General features: G+C 60.3%; 2 protein-coding genes across 2 annotated transcripts; both read left to right on the top strand.

Annotated features, from left to right (window-relative positions):
- The first annotated feature begins 319 nt into the window (after positions 1 to 319).
- LOC127558301 (leucine-rich repeat-containing protein 15-like) lies at positions 320 to 2255 on the top strand. Its single transcript, XM_051991601.1, has one exon. It carries the CDS (start codon positions 411 to 413, stop codon positions 2169 to 2171), a length of 1761 nt encoding a protein of 586 aa, XP_051847561.1. The 5' UTR covers positions 320 to 410; the 3' UTR covers positions 2172 to 2255.
- Positions 2256 to 6475: 4220 nt separating this feature from the next.
- Positions 6476 to 14531, top strand: CPN2 (carboxypeptidase N subunit 2). Its single transcript, XM_051991600.1, has one exon. The coding sequence runs from the start codon at positions 9589 to 9591 to the stop codon at positions 11356 to 11358; it is 1770 nt and encodes a 589-aa protein (XP_051847560.1). The 5' UTR covers positions 6476 to 9588; the 3' UTR covers positions 11359 to 14531.
- The last annotated feature ends 4909 nt before the right edge of the window (positions 14532 to 19440 follow it).

Here is a 19440-nt window from a genome sequence, read left to right on the forward strand (position 1 = left end):
TTTTTCTGACTGTCTTGTGTACTTGAGAACTTTAGAATTGGGAAGCCGTGGGGATGAGGATGGGGAGTGGGAACATGCCTTTGAAAGCCCATCTGGCCTTGGGGGATGCTGATCTGGCCTTGGGGGTGCTGATCTGGCCTTGGGGGATGCTGATTGGCCTTGGGGGTGCCCATCTGGCCTTGGGGGATGCTGATTTGGCCTTGGGGGTGCCCATCTGGCCTTGGGGGTGCTGATTTGGCCTTGGGGGTGCTCATCTGGCCTTGGGGGGTGCTGATTTGGCCTTGGGGGGGTGCTCATCTGGCCTTGGGGGATGCGGACCAGTCGCTCTGCTCTGCAATAACGTTTCGGTGTCTCTCGTTTCTCCTCCCCCTTCCCCATTTCTCCCCCATCACCCTGCCCCTGCAGGTGCTATGGAGCTGAAGGGCTGTGTGCTCTTCCTGGCCGTGGGCCTCCAGGCCCTGGGTCTCGCCTCCTCGTGCCCCAGCGAGTGCACGTGCTCTAAGGCGTCCCAAGTGGAGTGCGTGGGAGGGCGCATCCTGGTAGTGCCCAGCCCTCTGCCCTGGGATTCGATGAGCCTGCAGATACTCAACACCCACATCCGAGAGCTGAACGCGCAGCCCTTCCTCAACGTGACGGCGCTCATAGCTCTCCGCATAGAGAAGAACGAGCTGTCGCAGATCGCGCCCGGGGCCTTCAGCCACCTGGGCAACTTGCGCTACCTGAGCCTGGCCAACAACCGGCTGCAGACGCTGCCCGGCGGCCTGTTCCAAGGCCTCAACAACCTCGAGTCGCTGCTGCTGTCGGGCAACCAGCTGCTGCACGTCAGCCCGGCGCACTTCGCGCCCTTCAGCAACCTGAAGGAGCTGCAGCTGCACGGGAACCGGCTGGAGAGCATCCCCGACGGCTGCTTCGACGGCCTCCCGGGCCTCGTCAAGCTCAACCTGGGCCAGAACAACCTGGGCCGCCTGTCGCCGCACCTCTTCCAGAGGCTGGGCCAGCTGCAGGTGCTGCGGCTCTCCGAGAACCAGCTGTCCGAGATCCCGTCGGGCACCTTCGACGGCCTGGGCAGCCTGCAGGAGCTGGCTCTGCAGCAGAACCAGCTGCGCCACCTGGCGCCCGGCCTCTTCCAGGGCAACGGGCAGCTGGAGAGGCTCTACCTGTCCAACAACCAGCTGGCCACGCTGCCGCGGGGCCTCTTCCTCAACCTGCCGCGCCTCAACCGGCTCACGCTGTTCGCCAACGGGCTGCGGGAGCTGCCCGCCGGCCTGTTCGGCCACATGCCCTACCTGCGGGAGCTCTGGCTCTACGACAACCAGCTGCAGCACCTCCCCGACGGGATCTTCGAGCCGCTGAGCCATCTGCAGGTCCTGGTGCTGAGCCGCAACCAGCTGCAGTCCATCGCCCCCGGCGCCTTCCGCGGCCTGAGCGCGCTGCGCGAGCTGTCGCTGCACAGCAACGCGCTGCAGAACCTCGACGGCCAGGTCTTCCGGGCCCTGGTGAGCCTGCAGAACGTGTCCCTGCAGAACAACCGGCTCCGCTTCCTGCCCGGCAACCTCTTCGCCGGCGTCAATGGCCTCACCACCCTGCAGCTGCAGAACAACCAGCTGGAGACCCTGCCCGTGGGCATCTTCGATCACCTGGGACAACTCTGCGACGTCCGGCTCCAGGACAACCCGTGGCGCTGCGACGCCGGCATCGAACCCCTGCGCGCCTGGCTCCTGGCCAACAGCGCCAGGCTGGGCGGCTCGGACCTGCTCCCGCTCTGCTCCAGCCCGGCCGAGCTCCGGGGCCAGGCCATCATCGTGGTCAACGTCAACGCGCAGAGCTCCAGCCCGAGCTACCCCAACACGCCCCAGTACCCGGACACGCCCCGGTACCCGGACACGCCCCAGTACCCGGACACGTCTCGGTACCCCGACACCACCTCGGTCTCCTACACCACCGAGTTCACCACGGTCGAGGAGGACCAGACCGACCTGACCACCATCGGGGACGTGGCCGACCGCGAAGGGTGGGGCATGACCAGCGCGCAGAGCGGTCTGGCCATCGCGGCCATCGTCATCGGCTGCATCGCCCTGGCCTGCTCCTTGGCGGCCTGCATCTGCTGCTGCTGCTGCAAGAAGCGCAGCCACGCCGTGCTCATGCAGATGAAGGGGCCCAACGAGTGCTGAGGCGGCCGGGACGCCGGGAAGGGCTCCGGCCGGAGGAGGCCCCGAAGGCAGCGCCAGCACCCCGGCCCGCTGGCCCGCCTCTCACGCCAACTTTCTCGCTCTCTCTCTCTGGAGAGCGAGCGGCTTCTTCCTTGGCCGCCAAAGTGGGGCGTGCTTTAAAACTGGGCTTTTCCTCTGCACGCGGGAGACAACGCTGGGTGGGGGGGCGGGGCGAGGCTTTCCTGTTTTGCTTTTTTTTTTCTTTCCTAAGGGGCTGAAGCAGCTCCGGGGGATGGGGCTTTCCCTCGGGCAAATTCCCTCAGACGTGCGGCTCCCCCAGAGAAAGCAGAGTCACGCGTGGAAGCTCCCTCCTCCAACCTCCAGCGGCTAAATTAAGAATGACTTTCCAGAGCACTGGCTAGGAACTCCTCCCAGCCCACTCAGCGAAGAGAGTCCTCTAATGGGGCTCCCCTCTGGCTCCTCCCCCATTCCCAGCCCCAAGCAGCAAATCTGCCTTCTGAGGTGGTGGCTGTGACTTGGCTCCGCCCTTCGCATCCCACCCTCCCGCACCCTCCCGAGATGGAGCGGGACAGGAGCACCGGGCTCCGCTCAGCGGCTGGAAGGCGCTTTCAGAAATCCCTCATGAGTTCTGTGCCCAATTCCGAACTGGGGATGATATAAAGACAGAGAGAAAACCTCTTTAGTCCCTTAGCAGGCCGAGCACCAGAATCAAGTAGCTGGCTGGCAAAATTAGCCAAAAATAGGCTAGTGCTGAGAGCAAGACCCCGCCATCTGGCTCCTTGGGCAATCCAGCTCCTTGCGCATCTGGCTCCTCCCGCCCTCCGCTTGGGTATTACTTGAGCGGGCCATTGGGACGAAAGTTTTGAGTTCTGCCGGGACTCCTGACCTAGAGTTCATTTGCCTTTCATGGCACAGTCAGCGTTTGCTCCTTAGACAAGTCCCTGAGTGGAGCGTGTGGCGCCATGGGAGCCGTTCAGCAGCTCCTCCCTTAGAAGGGTGCAGAGAAGGAAAGATGGAAAAAAACAAACTGAGAAGAATTTCTAGGGCTAGAACCGTGAGCAGTTTGGAGGCCAGAATTTTAAAACAACAAAGCAAGAAAGACCACATTTTAAATCTTTAAAACCCAGACCAAAAATTCTGATTTTGGGGGAAATGAAACCATCAAACGCTCGGGTTCTTTAAAAGTAGAAATCAGCACATTGGTGCCTGAAGGAGCCGGCACCAGTGGGAGGGAGTTCTCAGCCTCTCTTCAGCCTCTGAGCTGGGGAGTGGCAGTGCCAGGGAGTCTGGGGCGCCATTGCTAGGCCTGATTCCCTGAGGAGAGGCACCATAGTACACAGAGAAAACCGAGCAACCAAACTCTGCCTTTGGCGTCAGAGCATCTGGGATGGGATCCAGTCTGTGTTACTCACTGGCTCCCCGGGGGATTGTGGGCAAGCCCCTTGACTTCTCTAGGGCCGGAGTCTGCCCTCCTGGGCCCGGAGGGGCTGAGATACCTGCCAGTCCTGAATCCTAGGGCCTCCTTTTCCTTTGCAGGCACCTCCCCTGAGGTGCTGGCGGGGCCTCCAATGCCAGGTGTGGAGATGGGTGAGACGGGGACTGGCCCCTTGGGATTGCCTTTCATCTCCTGCCCACATCCTTCTCTTTGATATTCTGTCTCACTCCCCTTCTAGAGAAGAGGCATATCCAGCCATCCCGTGTTCAACGTTCATTTCTAGCTTGGGGGAAATAAAATTGTTTAGAGATGAGATTCTGTAGCTCAGCTGCCAATCCTGCGGTTTGCAGCCTCCTCTGGGCCAAGGCTGAACCCAGCAGCTAATTGACAACTTTGCCTGCGTTGCCGCCAGTTATGGCGGCTGACCCAAAGAAAGGGCTCGGCTTGGGTCTGCTATGACCTCACCTCCAACCTATTTGTGCGAGCTCGCTGGCACACGTGGCACGAGGACGGCCCTGCCCCCTGCGGCTTCAGCCTTTCTCTCTGAAGTAGGTCCCGGTGGCAAACAGGCGAGAGGAACGGAGGTCCAGATAGCAATCGATTGCTTTAGTGCCTGCTGGGTCGCGGGAACTTGGCTAGGTGGTAGAGAAGGCTAAAGGGCATGGCCCCTGTCCTCAGGGAGCTTACCTCTGATCGGGGAGACCCGGAAGTAGGACCACGCTCCTCCATTTGGCCAGTCCTGGTGCTGCGTCCAGGGCCTGCCTTAGGCCCACCCCTTCTTTGGTGGGTGGTGATTCTCTGCCCTCCACCTCCTCCTGGCTTTTGCGGGAGCTGGTTGCTCGGGACTCCCGGCACTCCAGACCTGGAGAAGCCACCCGGGAGGCCTTCTAGTCCAGACTCTTCATTATACAGATCTGGAAACTGAGGCCCGAGTTAATAAATGCCCAAAGTCATCCAGGTAGCAAGGAGCAGTCGGATCTGGGCACAACTTTCCTGTCCACACTGCTGCTGCTCTGCCAAAACCAAAGAAAAGTGGGAACATCCTCCTCCGCTTGGGGCAGGTTTCCCTTCTGAGACTGATTGATCAGGGAGTGGGAATGGTTTCTGAGAGCACTTCGAGATGAAGGCGGGGAGGAAACCGAGGTCCTGCTGTCGCACAGATGGCAGGGAGAAGAGCAAGATCCACCTAGTGGTACCCAGGTCACACACGGGCTTACCAATGTTTATTTGCTCTTGGGTCCCTGGTTGCTTGGCTACTTCCATGAAATGCTCCCCTTGCAACAGTTTCCTCCTCGAAAGGCCAGGACCGGGGGACCAGAGCCCCTTCAGGGCATGAGGGCTTGGCAGGACCTGGGGCGCTCCCTGAATTGGCTGCAGCTCATGGGGTGAGGAAGGAAGGGGACTAGCTCCATTAGCTCCAATACTGGCAAAGCGTGTCAATGTCTCCAGCCTCACATGAATCCGAGTGAGGGGGCCCGCCCACCTGCTGGCTGGGGCAGCCTGACAGAGCAGCCTGCGGGAAGCGGGGTTGGGTGGGGGGCATCTCTCCCGACCCTGCACCTGATCCCCCTCTCTCCGAAACAGCCAGTGGGATCTGAGTCCCCCATGTCACCCAGGTGATCGAAGACCCCAGGTCACTGAGCCTGCCGCCTCTGGAATGACTCGTTCTGTCCTGGAACAGCTGAGCCCCGTTTTCTAGAGAATCCCGTGTTCTCCGTACTCATTCTTTTGTGAGACTCCGGAATCCTGGCCCAGCTCTCCAGCTCTCTGCACCCGCATGGACAGTTTTATGAGTTCCTGGGGCCTTCATCAGTCTGGGCCCTCTCCCGGCTGGACTCGGCCTGAGATCAGCCGGGCCTTCGGGAGCCCGGGACAGGCCACAGCCAGGCTTAGGGCTTTGAGGTGTCCTGTGTCGGGCAGTAGGGCCCCCTAGAGTTTAAGATCCAGAATCCAGCGCCCCCCTTACCACAATGAGGTCACATTGTCAACAGAGTTCATGTGCTTTGGAGGAAAGAACTTGAATCAGCCCCGCTCCACTTGCTTCTTCATGGGCCTGAAAAGGTTTTGAAAGCTTTTGAGACATGGGTGGTCAGGGTCTTCTTCAGAGCTCCCCAGGAGACTGGGAAGACTTGTCCTTGACCCTCAAGGATACAGCATAAGGCTTGGCAGGGCCTCGGGGGGTCGGAGTTGGGGGGTGGCTGGAGCCACTTAAGAAGAGAGACCCCGAACTCTATGAGCCCATTTTCCTGGGGGAGCCCGAGCTGGGCAGGGGGGAGGGACGGCTTGGGAAGCAGTGGGCAGAGCCGGCCAGCTGTTTCCCAGGATTCTGCCTGTCGGGAGGAAAGGCCCAGGCTTCACGGCTTGCCGGCCCTCCGACTCGCTCCTCAGCCCGGTCGGCTGCAGAAACCTCCCCTGGCTCTCGCTCGCTGCAGCCCCAGGTCCTGGGGGGAGTCACCGGCTGGGGTCCTGGAGGGCAGGGCTGGGGTCGCATCTTTTGCTAGCTTCTCCTGGTGTCAGACGCGGTGTGGTAGTGACATAATAAAGGATATACCCGGAACGGAGTCGCTTGTTCATTTGGGGTTGGGTTCTCACGCACAAAGAACCTCGGGCCAGGTCGCGTGAGCTGGAAGGGTCCGCGGCTCCTGGAAAACTTGGGGGGTGGCGGGCACACAGAGGCAGGAAGAATCAGAATGGAGGCTCTGAGGAGGCCGTCCACCTCCTCATGTTACTGGGGCAGAAGTTCTGTTTCCCAGCCTGGACCCCATTCTGGACCCAAGGCTAGAGGCCCCCACATCGTCTCCTGGGTCAGTCCCTCCTAGGGGCAGCCTTTCGCCACCCCTGGGAAGCACTTTACCCCACGGTCTCATTTCCTCCTCCCAACATCCCTGGGGGGCGGGGGCTGTTGTCATTCTGCAATAAGTGTCTGTGCCCGTATTGGAGCCAGGGCCTCCCTGATCCCAGGCCCGGAGCTCTACCCACTGCACCACCAAGTCGCCTTTGGCTGCTGAAGCTTCTGGCTTAAAGTTCCAAGAGGGAAGCCAGAGAAGGCTCACGTTTCTGCATTTACTTTAATGAAAAATGGGAAGAAGTCGGCGGGGCAGCCTCGGGCCCCTGGAAATAAGCACTGTGGGGGCCTTCTCTCCCGGTGAGACGGACGGCCACGGAGCAGCCCCCGGCCGGGGAGTGGGGCGTTCCTGGGGTGGGAGGGCTGCTCGTCCCGTTGGTGTCCTCAGGCTCTCAGTTGGACAGACAGGTGCCCTTCGCCATCAGCAGGACCCGTGGCCACTCCCCCAGAGGATGCTGGTAAATGCTGGGAAGGACCTCCAGGCTGCGGGGGGAGGGCGTCCGAGGGGACTGCTTTTCCCGGAGCTCCGATAAGAGCTGTTTGCTTTTCATTGACCTCTATGTACTTAAGCCTATTGATTCTTTGGTCCTTTTGACCAAGGTCATGCAGGGGACTGGTGACTGTGCAATGGAGGGAGGGCACGGTGGGAGGGGCTGGATTGTCTGGGGGGCAACAAAGCAGAGCAATGAACAATCCCCCCAAGCATTCCGGGTCCTGCCTGCTGGGTCCTGTGAGCCCCTGACCCAGCCATTAGTCAGGCAGTACGCACTCATTAAGCACCTACTGTGTGCCAAGCACTACAGGGTGGACGGTGGAGGAGTCACAATAAGGCTGTGCCCCTGGAGCTCTGCCTACTCAGTCCCGGGGGGAGGCGTCTGCCAAGTGGCCGGGTCTTCACTGGAAGCTGGCTCCTGACATCACAGAGGAGGGAAAATGGTCCATTTATGGCCAAGCCCAGAAGGTTGGGAGCTGGGGCTGGGCTGGGGTCCTTGCTGGGCCCGGCCGCTCTTTCTCGGCCCTCAGGGTCCCTGGCAGGGGCCTCCCCGATCCAGGTCCTGTTCTGTGCTTGGGACATTGGGCGGCCCTGTCCCAGAATGACCAAGGCCTGGCTGGCCTAAGGGCCGTGCATTGGGGGAGGTGGTGCTGGGGCACACGCAGCCACCCTCCCCCCTGCTCCTTCCTTCCTCCGCCCAGCTGAGCCCTGAGCCTTCCAGGGGGGCAGGGCTCCAGACGGTGCCGGGGAAAGAGGGACAGGGCACTAAGTGGGGAGGGGTCCCCATCTTCTGCCCGCCCACCTCTGGCCCTCTTTACTGGGCTTCTTTATGGCAAGCTCAGGGAGTCGGAAGGCTGCACTCTGGGCCAGGCTGTCCCACTGTGTGCTTTCTGGGTGATCGTGGGCACCCTCTGGGCCCTGCTATCCGTGCAGTCCCCCTGGGCTCTTTCTCCTTCACTGAGCCTTTTAGAACTTTCCCGAAGGACTCAGCCAGGAGGAACAAGGCAGTAGAGCCTGGTGGGGCCCAGGCAGGGTTCAGGAGGACGGGGCCCGTCCCTCCCACCCTCCCCATCCTGATTCCCTGCAGACGCCTCTGTGAGGATGAATGGGAGAGGATGGTTTTCCTGTTCTGGGGAGCATGGGGGGGAGGTGAGCCCAGAGCCCTCATTACCCAGAGTGCTGTGGGGGCAGCAGGTTCACTGGCCTGGATCCCTCCCCTCATGGATGAGCTCCAGGGCCCTGGAGGGAGCTTCCGGAGGGCACAGGGTGGCACCCGAGGCTCAGGACCAGGAATCATTGACCCATGGCTCTTGGCTCGGGGGCTGGTAAACACTGACCATCTGACCCACGGGCAGCCCCATCCCCCTGGTCACAAGGAAGAGGAGCTCAGTGGCGCTGCTCCTTCCCACACGGTAGGTCCACCTCTCCTTGCCGGTCCTGTCCCGTCTGCTCCTGCCGAGTCCTGACCGATGAGTGTGCACAAAGGCTGTGTCCCGGAGCTCCCCGGGCCCATGCCGAGTACAGGGTGCTGGGGGGGAGAGCTAGCGGGCCGGAGGCCGAGGGGCTCGGGAAGGGAAGGATCGGGGAGCTGCCGGCCTCCGTGAGTGGGAATCACCGCTGTGGCTGCTGAGGTGCGGGGCCCCCGAGAGGAGGATCCCAGGGGCACAAGGGGAGGGCACAGACAAAGTCCTGGGGACAGGCTGCTACGTGAACTAGAGTTCTTCCAGTGTCGGCCCCCAGGACTGGTTCTCACTGAATTTCTTTCTAGGAAACTCAAAACCTTCGCCAGGTAACTCTCACCCTTCCCCTTTTCTTTTTCTAGCTTGACAGGAAGGGAAACTGAGGCCCAAAGAGGGCTCATGTAGCGAGGGAATGTTTTGGCAGCCAACATCCTTTTACCTTCCCGCCTTTTCTCTTCCCTCCTCCTCCCCAAGTTGGCAGGCGGTCCGGTCTAGGGCAGCCACATCCTGGCCTTTCCAACAGATTTCCACCTTGGTCATGTTGTACAAGATCCGACCAAAGCGGGAAGCACACGAGGAAAACAAATCAATGAAACAAACCCAAAAAGTGAAAATCCCCGAGTTTGGTCCGCGCCCAGGCTCCCCGGCTCCCAGGCTCCCCGGCTCCCAGGCTCCCAGGCTCCCCGGCTCTCCGGCTCCCCGGCTCCCGGGCTCCCCGGCTCCCAGGCTCCCCGGCTCCCCGGCTCTCCGGCTCCCAGGCTCCCCGGCTCCCAGGCTCCCCGGCTCCCAGGCTCCCAGGCTCCCCGGCTCTCCGGCTCCCCGGCTCCCAGGCTCCCCGGCTCCCAGGCTCCCAGGCTCCCCGGCTCTCCCCGGGTGCGGACGGCATTTCCCGTCCCGACATGAGACGGTGGTTGGAAAGCCTTAGCTCAGTGCCCGGCGCACAGTAGGTGCTCACTCCCGGACCTCTTCTCCTTGGGCCGGGAGGACTGGGGAAGGAGAACTTTGGGTCCTCAGGAAGGAGCCGCCTCCCAGCCGTGACTTTCGCAGCCCTTGCTAATCTTTCACCCGGGAGGTCTCAGAACGGGACAGTTTGGAGCTAGGCCGGGGCGTCAGCAGCATTAGGAATCCCTCACTAGGTCCCAAGCCCCTCGTTGGGCAATGGAGCCCCAAAGAAAGAGAGGCGGATGGTGAGGTTGGGGCGGGCCCTGCGGACGGCCCCGCCGCCCTTGGGATTGGGCCAGCCGCGCAGTCAGGAGGCGGGCCCCCGGACCTGGCCAATCCGCGGCTTGTCTTCCTTCCCCAGCAGGAGGATGCTCCCGGGAGACTACCTGCCGCGCCTCGCCCTGCTGCTGCTCGCGGCCAGGCTGCCGCAGGCCTGCCCCGTGGGGTGCGACTGCTTTAAGGGGGAGCTGGTGTGCGCCTCTGAGGACCTGGCGGACGTGCCGCCGGACATCCCCGAGAACGCCACGGAAATCATCTTCGTGGAGACCCCGCTGCCGACCCTCCGGCCCCGGGCCTTCGCCAACGCCAGCTGCTTGTCCAAGGTGGTCTTCCTCAACTGCGGGCTCCGATCTCTGCAGGCGGAGGCCTTCGGGGGGCTGCCGGCTCTCGAGGACCTGGAGGTCACGGGCAGCCCCCTGGGGGGTCTTCCGGGCGAGGCCTTCAGGAACCTGAGCGGCCTCCGCAAACTCACGCTCAACTTCAACCGTCTCCAAGTGCTGCCGGAAGAGCTCTTCCGGGGCCTGGACTCCTTGGAGGCCCTTCACCTGCAGGGGAACCAGCTGCAGAGGCTGCCCGCGGCCATCTTCCAGCCCCTGGGGGCTCTGCGCCTCCTGAACCTGGCCCAGAACCTCCTGGGCCAGATCTCGGAGCGGCTCCTGGCCCCCCTGGCCAGCCTCCAGACCCTGAAGCTGAGTGACAACGCCCTGGCCACGCTGCCGCCTCGGGCCTTCTGGGGCCTGGGCGGCCTCCGGGAGCTCTTTCTGGACGGGAACGCGCTGACGGAGCTTCCCGAAGGGCTGTTCTCGGGGCTGGGTGCCCTGGAGAAGCTCTGGCTCCAGCACAACGCCATCGGCCACCTGCCGGCGGCCATCTTCTCCCCGCTGGCCAACCTGACCTTCCTGAACCTGCAGGGGAACAGGCTCCGGGCGCTCCCCGACGGCCTCTTCCGCCAGACCCCCAGCCTGACCAGGCTGTCGCTAGCCGGGAACGGGCTGGAGAACATCTCCGGGGACGCCTTCGCAAACACCCCCAAGCTCAGCGTCCTCACTCTGTCCCACAACGGGCTGGCCGGCCTCCCGCCTGGGCTCTTTGACCACGTCCCCGGACTGGCCAAGCTCTACCTGGCCGGCAACAACCTGACGGCCCTGGATGGGCGGCTCTTCCGGAACCTGAGCGAGCTGGAGCTGTTGAGCCTGGCCAACAACCTGCTGACCTCGCTGCCCCAGGGCATTTTCGAGGAGAACTTCAAGCTGTTCAACCTGGGCCTACATGGCAACCCCTGGCGCTGCGACTGTCATCTGTCCTACCTGCTGGACTGGCTGCGGGAGTATAGTGACCGCCACTTCAACCTGCAGACCTACTGCGCCAGCCCCCAGTACTTAGCGGGCCAGCTGCTGCCCGCGCTGGAGGCCGAGCAGCTGGTTTGCCCGGTGCCCCCGGGGCCCCACGGGGGCCGGGCCTTCCTGGAGGCCGCGGAGGAGCCCAGCAGCGGCTGGGACTTGGTGGAGGAGGCCCGAGCCCCCGCCCGCTGCACCTACAGCAGCTCGGACGGGACCGTGGTGCTGGCCTGTGACCGGGAGGTCTGCCGCTGGCTCCGGGTCCAGCTGTCTCCCAGGCAGACCTCCACCAGCCCGGATCTGACGCTCAATTCCACGCGGGAATGGGTTTTGGAATCGAGCTGTGGCTCCGTGAGCGTGACTCTCTCCATTAATGCCCTGGGGGGAGGGGGCTAGAGCCAGGATAGACAAGGTCCCGCTCTGGGGCCTCTCTTCGGGGGCCAAGGGGGGCTCCGGAACAGACTCGGAGGGGATCTCGCCTGGCCGCAGGGTCAGCCCAAGGATTTCTCCCGCCCTTGGGTGCTCCCCTCGAGGCTCTTCCCTGCTGGGCCCTCCTCGCCCCGTGGCACCCTCCCCATGCCATATCAGGGCTGCCATGCTTTCTCACAGCCATTTAATAATTAAAGACCCAAGCCAGCAGGAGGGTGGTCGTTCGGCTCTGGGGTGGGAGGTTCAGAACCCCCCGTCTCTGGGGAAGTTTGGACTTGCCTTCCTTCTGGGAGACCACGGAGGCTGCATGGGAGAGGGAGCTGAGGGGAGATGGCCCCGGGGCGCCCCAGCCTGGGCAGATCTCAGGCTTCTGACACAGACCAAAGTGGACACAGCTTTGAAGAGGGAAAGGAGTCAGGACCTGAGGGGAGCCGAGCTGGGAGGAGGGGGGGCTGCCCCTTCCCCATGTGTCGTTGAGCTTCTGGTCAGCCCAGCCAGCTCCAGGGAGGTGGGAGGAGTCAGGGGTGACTAACAAACCTGATTGGGCAGCCGGCTGGTAAGGAAACATCAGGGCCCCATTGAGGGGCTGGGGAATAAAACCCTCAGATTCTCCTGGACAAATGCTGGCCTCCCTGGGCCTCCTCTGGGTGCCTCGGGCTGTGATGGATGAAGGGGCAGGAAGGAGCCCCCTGAAGCCCAGGGCCAGGCCAGGAGAGGCTGAGGTCTAGGGACTCTGCCCTGGGCAGGCGTTCCCTCAGGGGGATCCTCTCCTGGGGAAAAGCCTGCTAGGCAGGAAAGAATTCCCACTAGAACACGGCCGCGTGGGAGATGCTCCCACTTCTCTTGGGCTTCCAGGCTGCCAGAGGCCTGTGCTTACAGCAAAGTCAGGGCAGGCCTGGCTGGCCCCATTTTCCAGATGAGCTGGGGAGAGATTGATCAAAATTCACACTGACTTTCAGAACCCAAAGGGCCTCAGAGCGAAGGAATATCATGTTTACAGCTGGGGAAACTGAGGCTCAGATTTGTTCGAGGGCACACAGGTGGCAGATGTTGGGGTTGGGATTCCACATGGAGTGTTCTTCCCACCACACTGTTCTCCAGAGGCGTCCCATGTAATAAACACTGGAACCAGCTTCCTTGAACCACCTTCAGCACCGCCCTCTGGGGACAGCTGCTTCCCTGGTCCTCTCCCCTTTCCCCCCCTCCCCTGTCAGCCCGGGTCCTTATCTCTCTGGCCAGACAAGGCCCTGAGGACCCCGTGCCAGCATGCCCAGGGTATGGGCCAGATGCTCCAGCACATTGACCCAGGGGCCCCCAGGCTCATTTGGGCTCTGGGACTTTTTCCTCTTCTCGGTTATTCTGGGAAGTCTGTGGCCTTTGGAGGTAAGTGGGATTTCCTCCACTTCCCCTTTTAGCTGCTGTTGGTCCCTGGAGGAAAGAAGGCTGGTCCTGGACTGGGGAGAGACTTGGGTCTAGATTCTGCTTCAGGCATTGACATTGCCGGCTGTATGACTTTGGGCAAGTCGTGGTATGTCTCTGAGCTTCCTCGTTTCCTCACTGATAAAAGGGAGGGGATTGAACTTAAGATACTTCCAGTATCTTCCAGTTCAGAGTCCAAGATGCTCCTATTGCTGTCCGAGGAAGCTACAGAACCACTTTTAGGAATGATTTCATTCTTGGGCAAGCCGGGCCCCCATTCCTCTGCTCCGGACCCTTGGTGACCCAAGTCCCATCTCGGGAAGGCCGTTGAACTGGAGTGTCCAGAGAAGAGTAACCGGGGTGGGGAAGGTCCCAGAATCTGGGCTCCCCGTGGGAGGGCCCATGGAAGGGAGTGGATGGAAGACTAGGGGAACACAAAAGCTGGATGTTCTGTGTAGGAAGACATAGTCTGGTTCCACGGGACTCGGATCCAGGAAGCAGAGGCCAGATCAGGCCACTGTGGGGAGAAGCTTTCTAGGCGGCAGGACCCGCCTGCCTCGGGGGTAGGCCCGATGCTGAAAAGGTGGAACTGCTCAGCCCACAGCTGAGGGCAAGACTCTGGGGAGAGATTAATGCTGGCAATGGGGACTCCAACTCATCGGGGTCGGGTTTGAGTTCCTAAAGACAGAGGCTAGAAAGGGGGAGAAGAGGGCCCGGGGATAGAGCCCCGGGTCCCTGATGGAGGGGCAGAAGGAGGGATCCAGAAGGGGGGGGGAAGGAGATGGAGCAATGAGAGAGGTGGGTGGAAGGAGCCCAACCAGAAGAAAAGGGAGCGGCCTGCGGTGCCCGCAGCTGCAGAGAGTAAGCCCCGGTGTTATCCAGTGGCCCTGGGGTGCACAGCGGCCAGGGTCTGCCCAGAATTCGGGACCTGGGAGAAAAAAGGGATGGGGAGAAACCCTGGGGCTGCTCTGGGCCTTCCTCCTTAAGTACCGGGGGGTACGAGGTTTTCTGCCATGTAAGGCCATCCAAGGGCTCGGGTTAGTTACATGGATGAGGGAGAGAGAGAAAGAGAAACAGAGATAGAGACAGAGACACAGAGACAGAGAGAGACACAGAGATAGATGATAGACACATAAAAAGGGACAGAGAGACAGAAACAGAGGGACAGAGAAAGACACAGAGACAAAGAGAGATACAAGGGAACAGAGAAAGACAGAAACAAAAGGGACAGAGAGAGACACAGAGATAGAGGGACAGAGAAAGACAGAAACAAAGGACACAGAGAAACAGACACAGAGTCAGAGAGAGACAGAAACAGAGACAGGGACAGAAATAGAGGCAGAGAGAAACAGACACAGAAACTCAGAGGGAGATAGAGACAGAGGAGCAGAGCAGAGACAGAGAATATAGAGACACACAGAGACAGAGGAAGGAAGGAGATAGAGAAACACATAGACAGAGACAGAAAGAGGGAGACAGGGAGAGGCAGAGACAAAGAGGCACAAAGAATACGGAGACACAGGAGACAAGAGACAGCCTCAGAGGGAGACAGAGACACAAAGGGACAGAGGAAGACAGAGAGATAGACAGAGGGACATAGAGGGACAAATGGAGGCAGAGACAGAGAAACAGATAAAGAGAGAAGGAAGGAGAGGAGACACAGCGGAGTTTATTTTTTATTTTTGAGTAACATTATTAAATAAAGACAACATGAAAATGTCCACGCTGAGGCTGCTAACATTTGGTAACAAGCCTTAAGGAAATCCATTTTAAGTATAGTATTATTCCTTTCTACCAAATGCTGCCCCTTCATCCCGGCCGATTCCTCTCGGAATGTGGCCTGGGTGACGGGGTCCCCGTCCACATGACCTCTTGCCCCCTTAATAGATCCCAGTCAGGGCTGACTTTTGTCCCCAGTTTTAATCCAGCCCCCCCCCCTCAACTTTGAGCTTCTGGGTTCTTGTAGATGGTTCAGCTCTTCCCACTCAGCTTCTGCTTGGCTTTTATCTCTTAATGGGCTGCAGAGGTCGGCTTCGGTTCGTTCTCCTGGCTCCTCCTCCTCTCCATCCGGGCCACTCTCTGGGCAAGGGGAGGGGGGACCCCCTGGCTAATTATTCACCTCTTCCTCTCTGGTCCTTCTCACTGCCCACGAAAATGTTGGGCCCTTCCTCCTCCAGTGCCCCAAACCCAAGCGACCAAAGGGCCCAGTCCTTTGGGGAAGGGGCTACTCACAAGGAGGAAGGAAACCCTAATTCCCACCTACTGTTTCACAACACCCCGTATAACTATGACCCCCAGTGAGGCCCTCAGAGGGTAAATGACTAGCGCAGGATCACACAGTGAGTGTCTGAGGTTGGATTTGGACTCAGTCTTCCCAGCTACTCGGAGCTACTTGGCTCGCCCAGCTGCCTTTTGTCCATTGGGGGCTTGAGAGGGGGCAGCAGCTGCTGAGCACCACCTTGTGGCCTCTCCAGAGAGTGCACCCAGTAAGCCGAGATCAGGCCCTGCCCTCATTGCCCCACAAAGGAAAAGGGCCCCAGGACGGGCCGGCTGATTGGCAAGAGCAGGTGAGGCCCAGGGGGTGTTGGCCCCAGGTCTTAGCACTTCCCTTTCCATGCTGCCACCCTGGAGAGAAATAGAGCCCTTTCTGCAGTTGCAGCCTCCTTCTTCCTCCCTGTCCTCCTCCTCACCTTTCTCCTCCTGCTTTTCCTTTTTTAATTCTTTCTTCCTCTAACTCTTTTTTCTCTTTCATTCCCTCCTCTCTTCTTCCTCTAACTTTTCTCCTCCTTCTTTTCCCCCTCCCCCTTCTCCTCATGCCCTCTTTTAACATTTCATTTCCTTCATGCAATTCCTCAGGTTCAGAAGCCAGGAAGTGTGGGGAGGGAGGGGACCACTATATCTGGGATTTGGGGGCTGGTGGTTGTGTGGCAGTTAGCTTATCTGCCCAACGTGCCTACAATGAACAGCGATGACTCCCTATCTTCCAAAGCTCAGCTTCATGGCCTGGGAATTTGATGGTGTTTTCTTTTCTTTTTCTTTTTTCTTTCTTTCTTTTTTTATTTTTCTTTTTTATTTCTTTTGCTGAGGCAATTTGGGTTCAATGACTTGCCCAGGGTCACACAGCTAGAAAGTGTTAAGTGTCTGAGGCCAGATTTGAATTTAGGTCCTGCTGGCTCCAGGGCTGGTGGTTGATGGTGTTTTCAATCCTGAATGAAAGAAAATTCCTAGCTAGCAGGGACCCAGAGAAGAGTTGGTTGGTTCCTTCAGTGGGTGTTTGTGTTTATTTTTGTCATTCCCCTTCCTCTGCTCCCTGGTCCCTTCACCCCTCACCTCAATAGGAGAACAGCCCTTCCCTACCCCACCCCCACCCCTTATAGCCTCGAAGGCCGTGGGAAGGGGGAGATTTTTAAGGTTGTTAAAGGGGATGGGAGATGGTGCCCCAAGCTCAGGTGGCGGTGAGTGGGGGAGGGCCGCGCGGAGCCCTCAGGGGACCCAAGGCCGGCAGGGCGGGGTGTTGCTCCCTAAAACCTTAAGATGCCGCGGGGGCGGGACGGAGTTGGCTTCCTTGGGAGCTTCGGGCCGGAAGCCGGAGCCGGGCCCTTTCCCACCGCGGGAGGCCAGCCTGCCTCTTGCTCTCCGGCTGAAGCGACTCCTTGTCCCCCACAGGAAAATGCGGCGGGCTCCCGTGCTCCTCCGCGGCCTCCTGTGGCTGCAAGGCTTCAGGCCGACAGCCCCCCGGGGCGCGCGGGAGCCCACGAGGCGGTCTTTGCCGAGGCCGAGGTCTGGGAGATCCCGGCGGCGTGGGCGCGGCCGTCACGGACGGCTACTTCACGGCCACGGGCATGTCTCGCATCCCCAAGGGGGCCCTCGGGCGCGTGGCCGGCCTGCGGAAGCGCGAGTTTCCGCGGAACCCGATCCACATGGGGGAGGTGGGCGCCTTCGACCACCGTCGAGCTGGCGCAGCTGGAGATTTCCGGCGCGCCCGCCTTGCGGGCTCTGCCGCTGGGGAGCTTGCGCCACTTGGGGAAACTGAGGACGCGCAACCTGAAGAACAATCGCCTGGAGCAGGTGGCGGCGGGCCTCTTCTCCGACCTGGCGAGCCTGGAGGAGCTGTTCCTGAATAACAACTCTTCCCCGGCTTACACCGGCTGAGGTTTCTGCACCTGGGCAGGAACCGCCTGGAGGTGCTGCCCGGGCGCCTGCCGCGCCCCCTGGGGCTCCTGCTCATCCTGTGCCTCGGGGACAACCGGCTCCCGCTGCCCACCGGCCTCTTGGGCGGCCTGGGGGAGCTGCACGAGCTCGGCCTGCAAGGCACCGGGCTCCGGGAGCTGGGGGGCCTGGAGAAGCTGAGCCTGGAGCGCAATGGCCTGCAGGGCCTGGAGCCCCGGGCCTTCGCGAGGCCGGCTCAGCTGCTCCCGTAGCTGTTCCAGCATCTGCCTCACCTGGGGGAGCTGGACGGGAGTCACTACCGGCTGCGCCAGCTGCCCACCCCTGCCCCCGCCCCCGCGGTCCAGAGGCTGCTCCTCTCCCACACCCAGCTCCCCGTGCTGCCCCCGGCCCCCTCCTCCGGGCCTTCCCCAGCCTGGCAGCTGGACGTGGGCGGCAACCACATTGCAATGCTCTGCAGAGCTGCTCCCTGCGCCCCTGGCCCATCTCCGGGAGCTCTCCCTTAGGGCCAACCAGCTGCAGAGCGTGCCCCGAGGCTTCTTCGAGGCCCTGCCTGGGCTCGGCTCCCTCTCTGGGGGACAACCCCTGGCCCTGCGACTGTCGCCTGCGCTATCTTCATGGCTGGCTCCAGAGCAGGAAGGTGGAGGCGACGAGCACTGCGGGGGCCGCCCAGCCTGTGGCATCCCGGGCCGCCTGCAGGGGCGGAGCATCGGCTCGCTACCCCGGGCTCAGTTCGTCTGCCTGGCTACACCGGCTCAGACCGCCAGAGAAGCGACCACGAACCCAGCAGAGATCGATTGGATCTCTGGTACCGGCCCCTAAGCTGCCCCGATGGCCCAGAGCCCTCTGGGAACTGCGGGGGAACCATACAATCACCGACAAGCACGGGACTCCGTCAGCCAGCACACGACCCTCAGCCAGCACACGACCACCTACAGAAACCAGACGGCCAACGAGTGCGCAGCCTGCAACAATCGCACAACCGCTCACAACCATCACACAGCCACCAACAGGCACACAGCCTGCAACCGCCACACAACTAACCACAACAACCATGCAGCCAACAAACACAAAGTCAACAAGTACACAGCCTGCGACCACCACACAAGCAACAATAAATGCACATCCAACAAACATACAACCAATAAGCACACAGCCACCAAGCACCCAACCACTTACAACAACCATACATCCATCAAGCATACAACTATCGACAACAACCATACAGCTAACAATTATCCAACCAGTAATTCCCATCGAGCTGCCAACCATGCCCCCAGAAAGCACACAATCACCATTTCTCCATCCAATAATGACCACAGAACCTCCAAAGAAACCGCCAACAACCACCACAGAGCCAGTAGGAGCCATACAGCTTCCAAGCATCTACCCACCAAGGATCACACAGCTGCCAATCACCGCTCTAACTACCACACGACTACCAACACCATCTCAAACTAGAAAGGCGCCCACAGCAACCAGCCAGCTACCAACAACGGCCATTTCTGGAGCCCTGCCTCTTTAAGCACCTGGCCTGGTGACCCCCCAGCTCTGTCCCACCACCCCTGCAGCCCCTTGGATGACAATGGTGTCCCTTTTCATGCTTGTCTCTCCTGATGCCGAACCCGCCATTTCATCTACAACACACTCTGGAGCCCTTAAGCGCACAGTCTCCACAGGCTGTACCTGGGACCGGGATTCTCATCCCAATTCCTCCAAGGGCTTCGATGGGAGTTTCACTCATCAGCACTGCGACTCGGCTTTTGTCCTGTACCTGTCGCTACTGCTCTTGCAGTCCTGTTGTACCGTTGCCCTGGTCAGCTATGGGTGCCATTATGCAGTTACTGGTCACAGAGACTGGACCTTGGGGTCTGTGAGACTAATTGAGATAAAGGAAATATAGAGAAGTCATCAAGGTTGGGGTCCCACTCCATCCCCCAAGGCCTTTCGACAGATCTTGCTCCTGCTTCTGGTCAGAAGCCTGAACCAGATGAAGCTCTCTGTGGTTGGAGCTGAGGGTGACCGTCTTTGACATTTGATCCCATAGTAGAGTGCTGTATCAGAAAGTCCTGCATTCAAATTCCACCTGGTTAAAATCTCACTCTTACTGGCTAGATGGATCATGATGAATGCTTATTCCCAGCTCCTTGTGTGTGTTTCTTGAGTTTTAATGGGTAGATCTGGAAGCAGAGGAAAGTCAAGGTCATGGGTCTTCGGGCTCCCCTTGGTGCACACTGGTGCACATTTCACTGAGGTAATCAGTGACCTCAGGGTTGGCAGCCTGCTGACCTTACCTCTCTGGAGCTCGGGGTTGAATCAGAAGGCACAACCCGAGGGGCTGTTCGGTGCAAGGTTGCCTGGGGACATTCCTAGAGTGATGTGAACTCAGCACAATGTGGGTCCATTGATGCTCCTCTTGATGGCCTTAAGTCATCAGAAGAAGAGAAAACCGTGTGGCCATAT

Source organism: Antechinus flavipes, chromosome 3, assembly GCF_016432865.1.
Source record: "Antechinus flavipes isolate AdamAnt ecotype Samford, QLD, Australia chromosome 3, AdamAnt_v2, whole genome shotgun sequence".
NCBI lineage: Eukaryota > Metazoa > Chordata > Mammalia > Dasyuromorphia > Dasyuridae > Antechinus > Antechinus flavipes.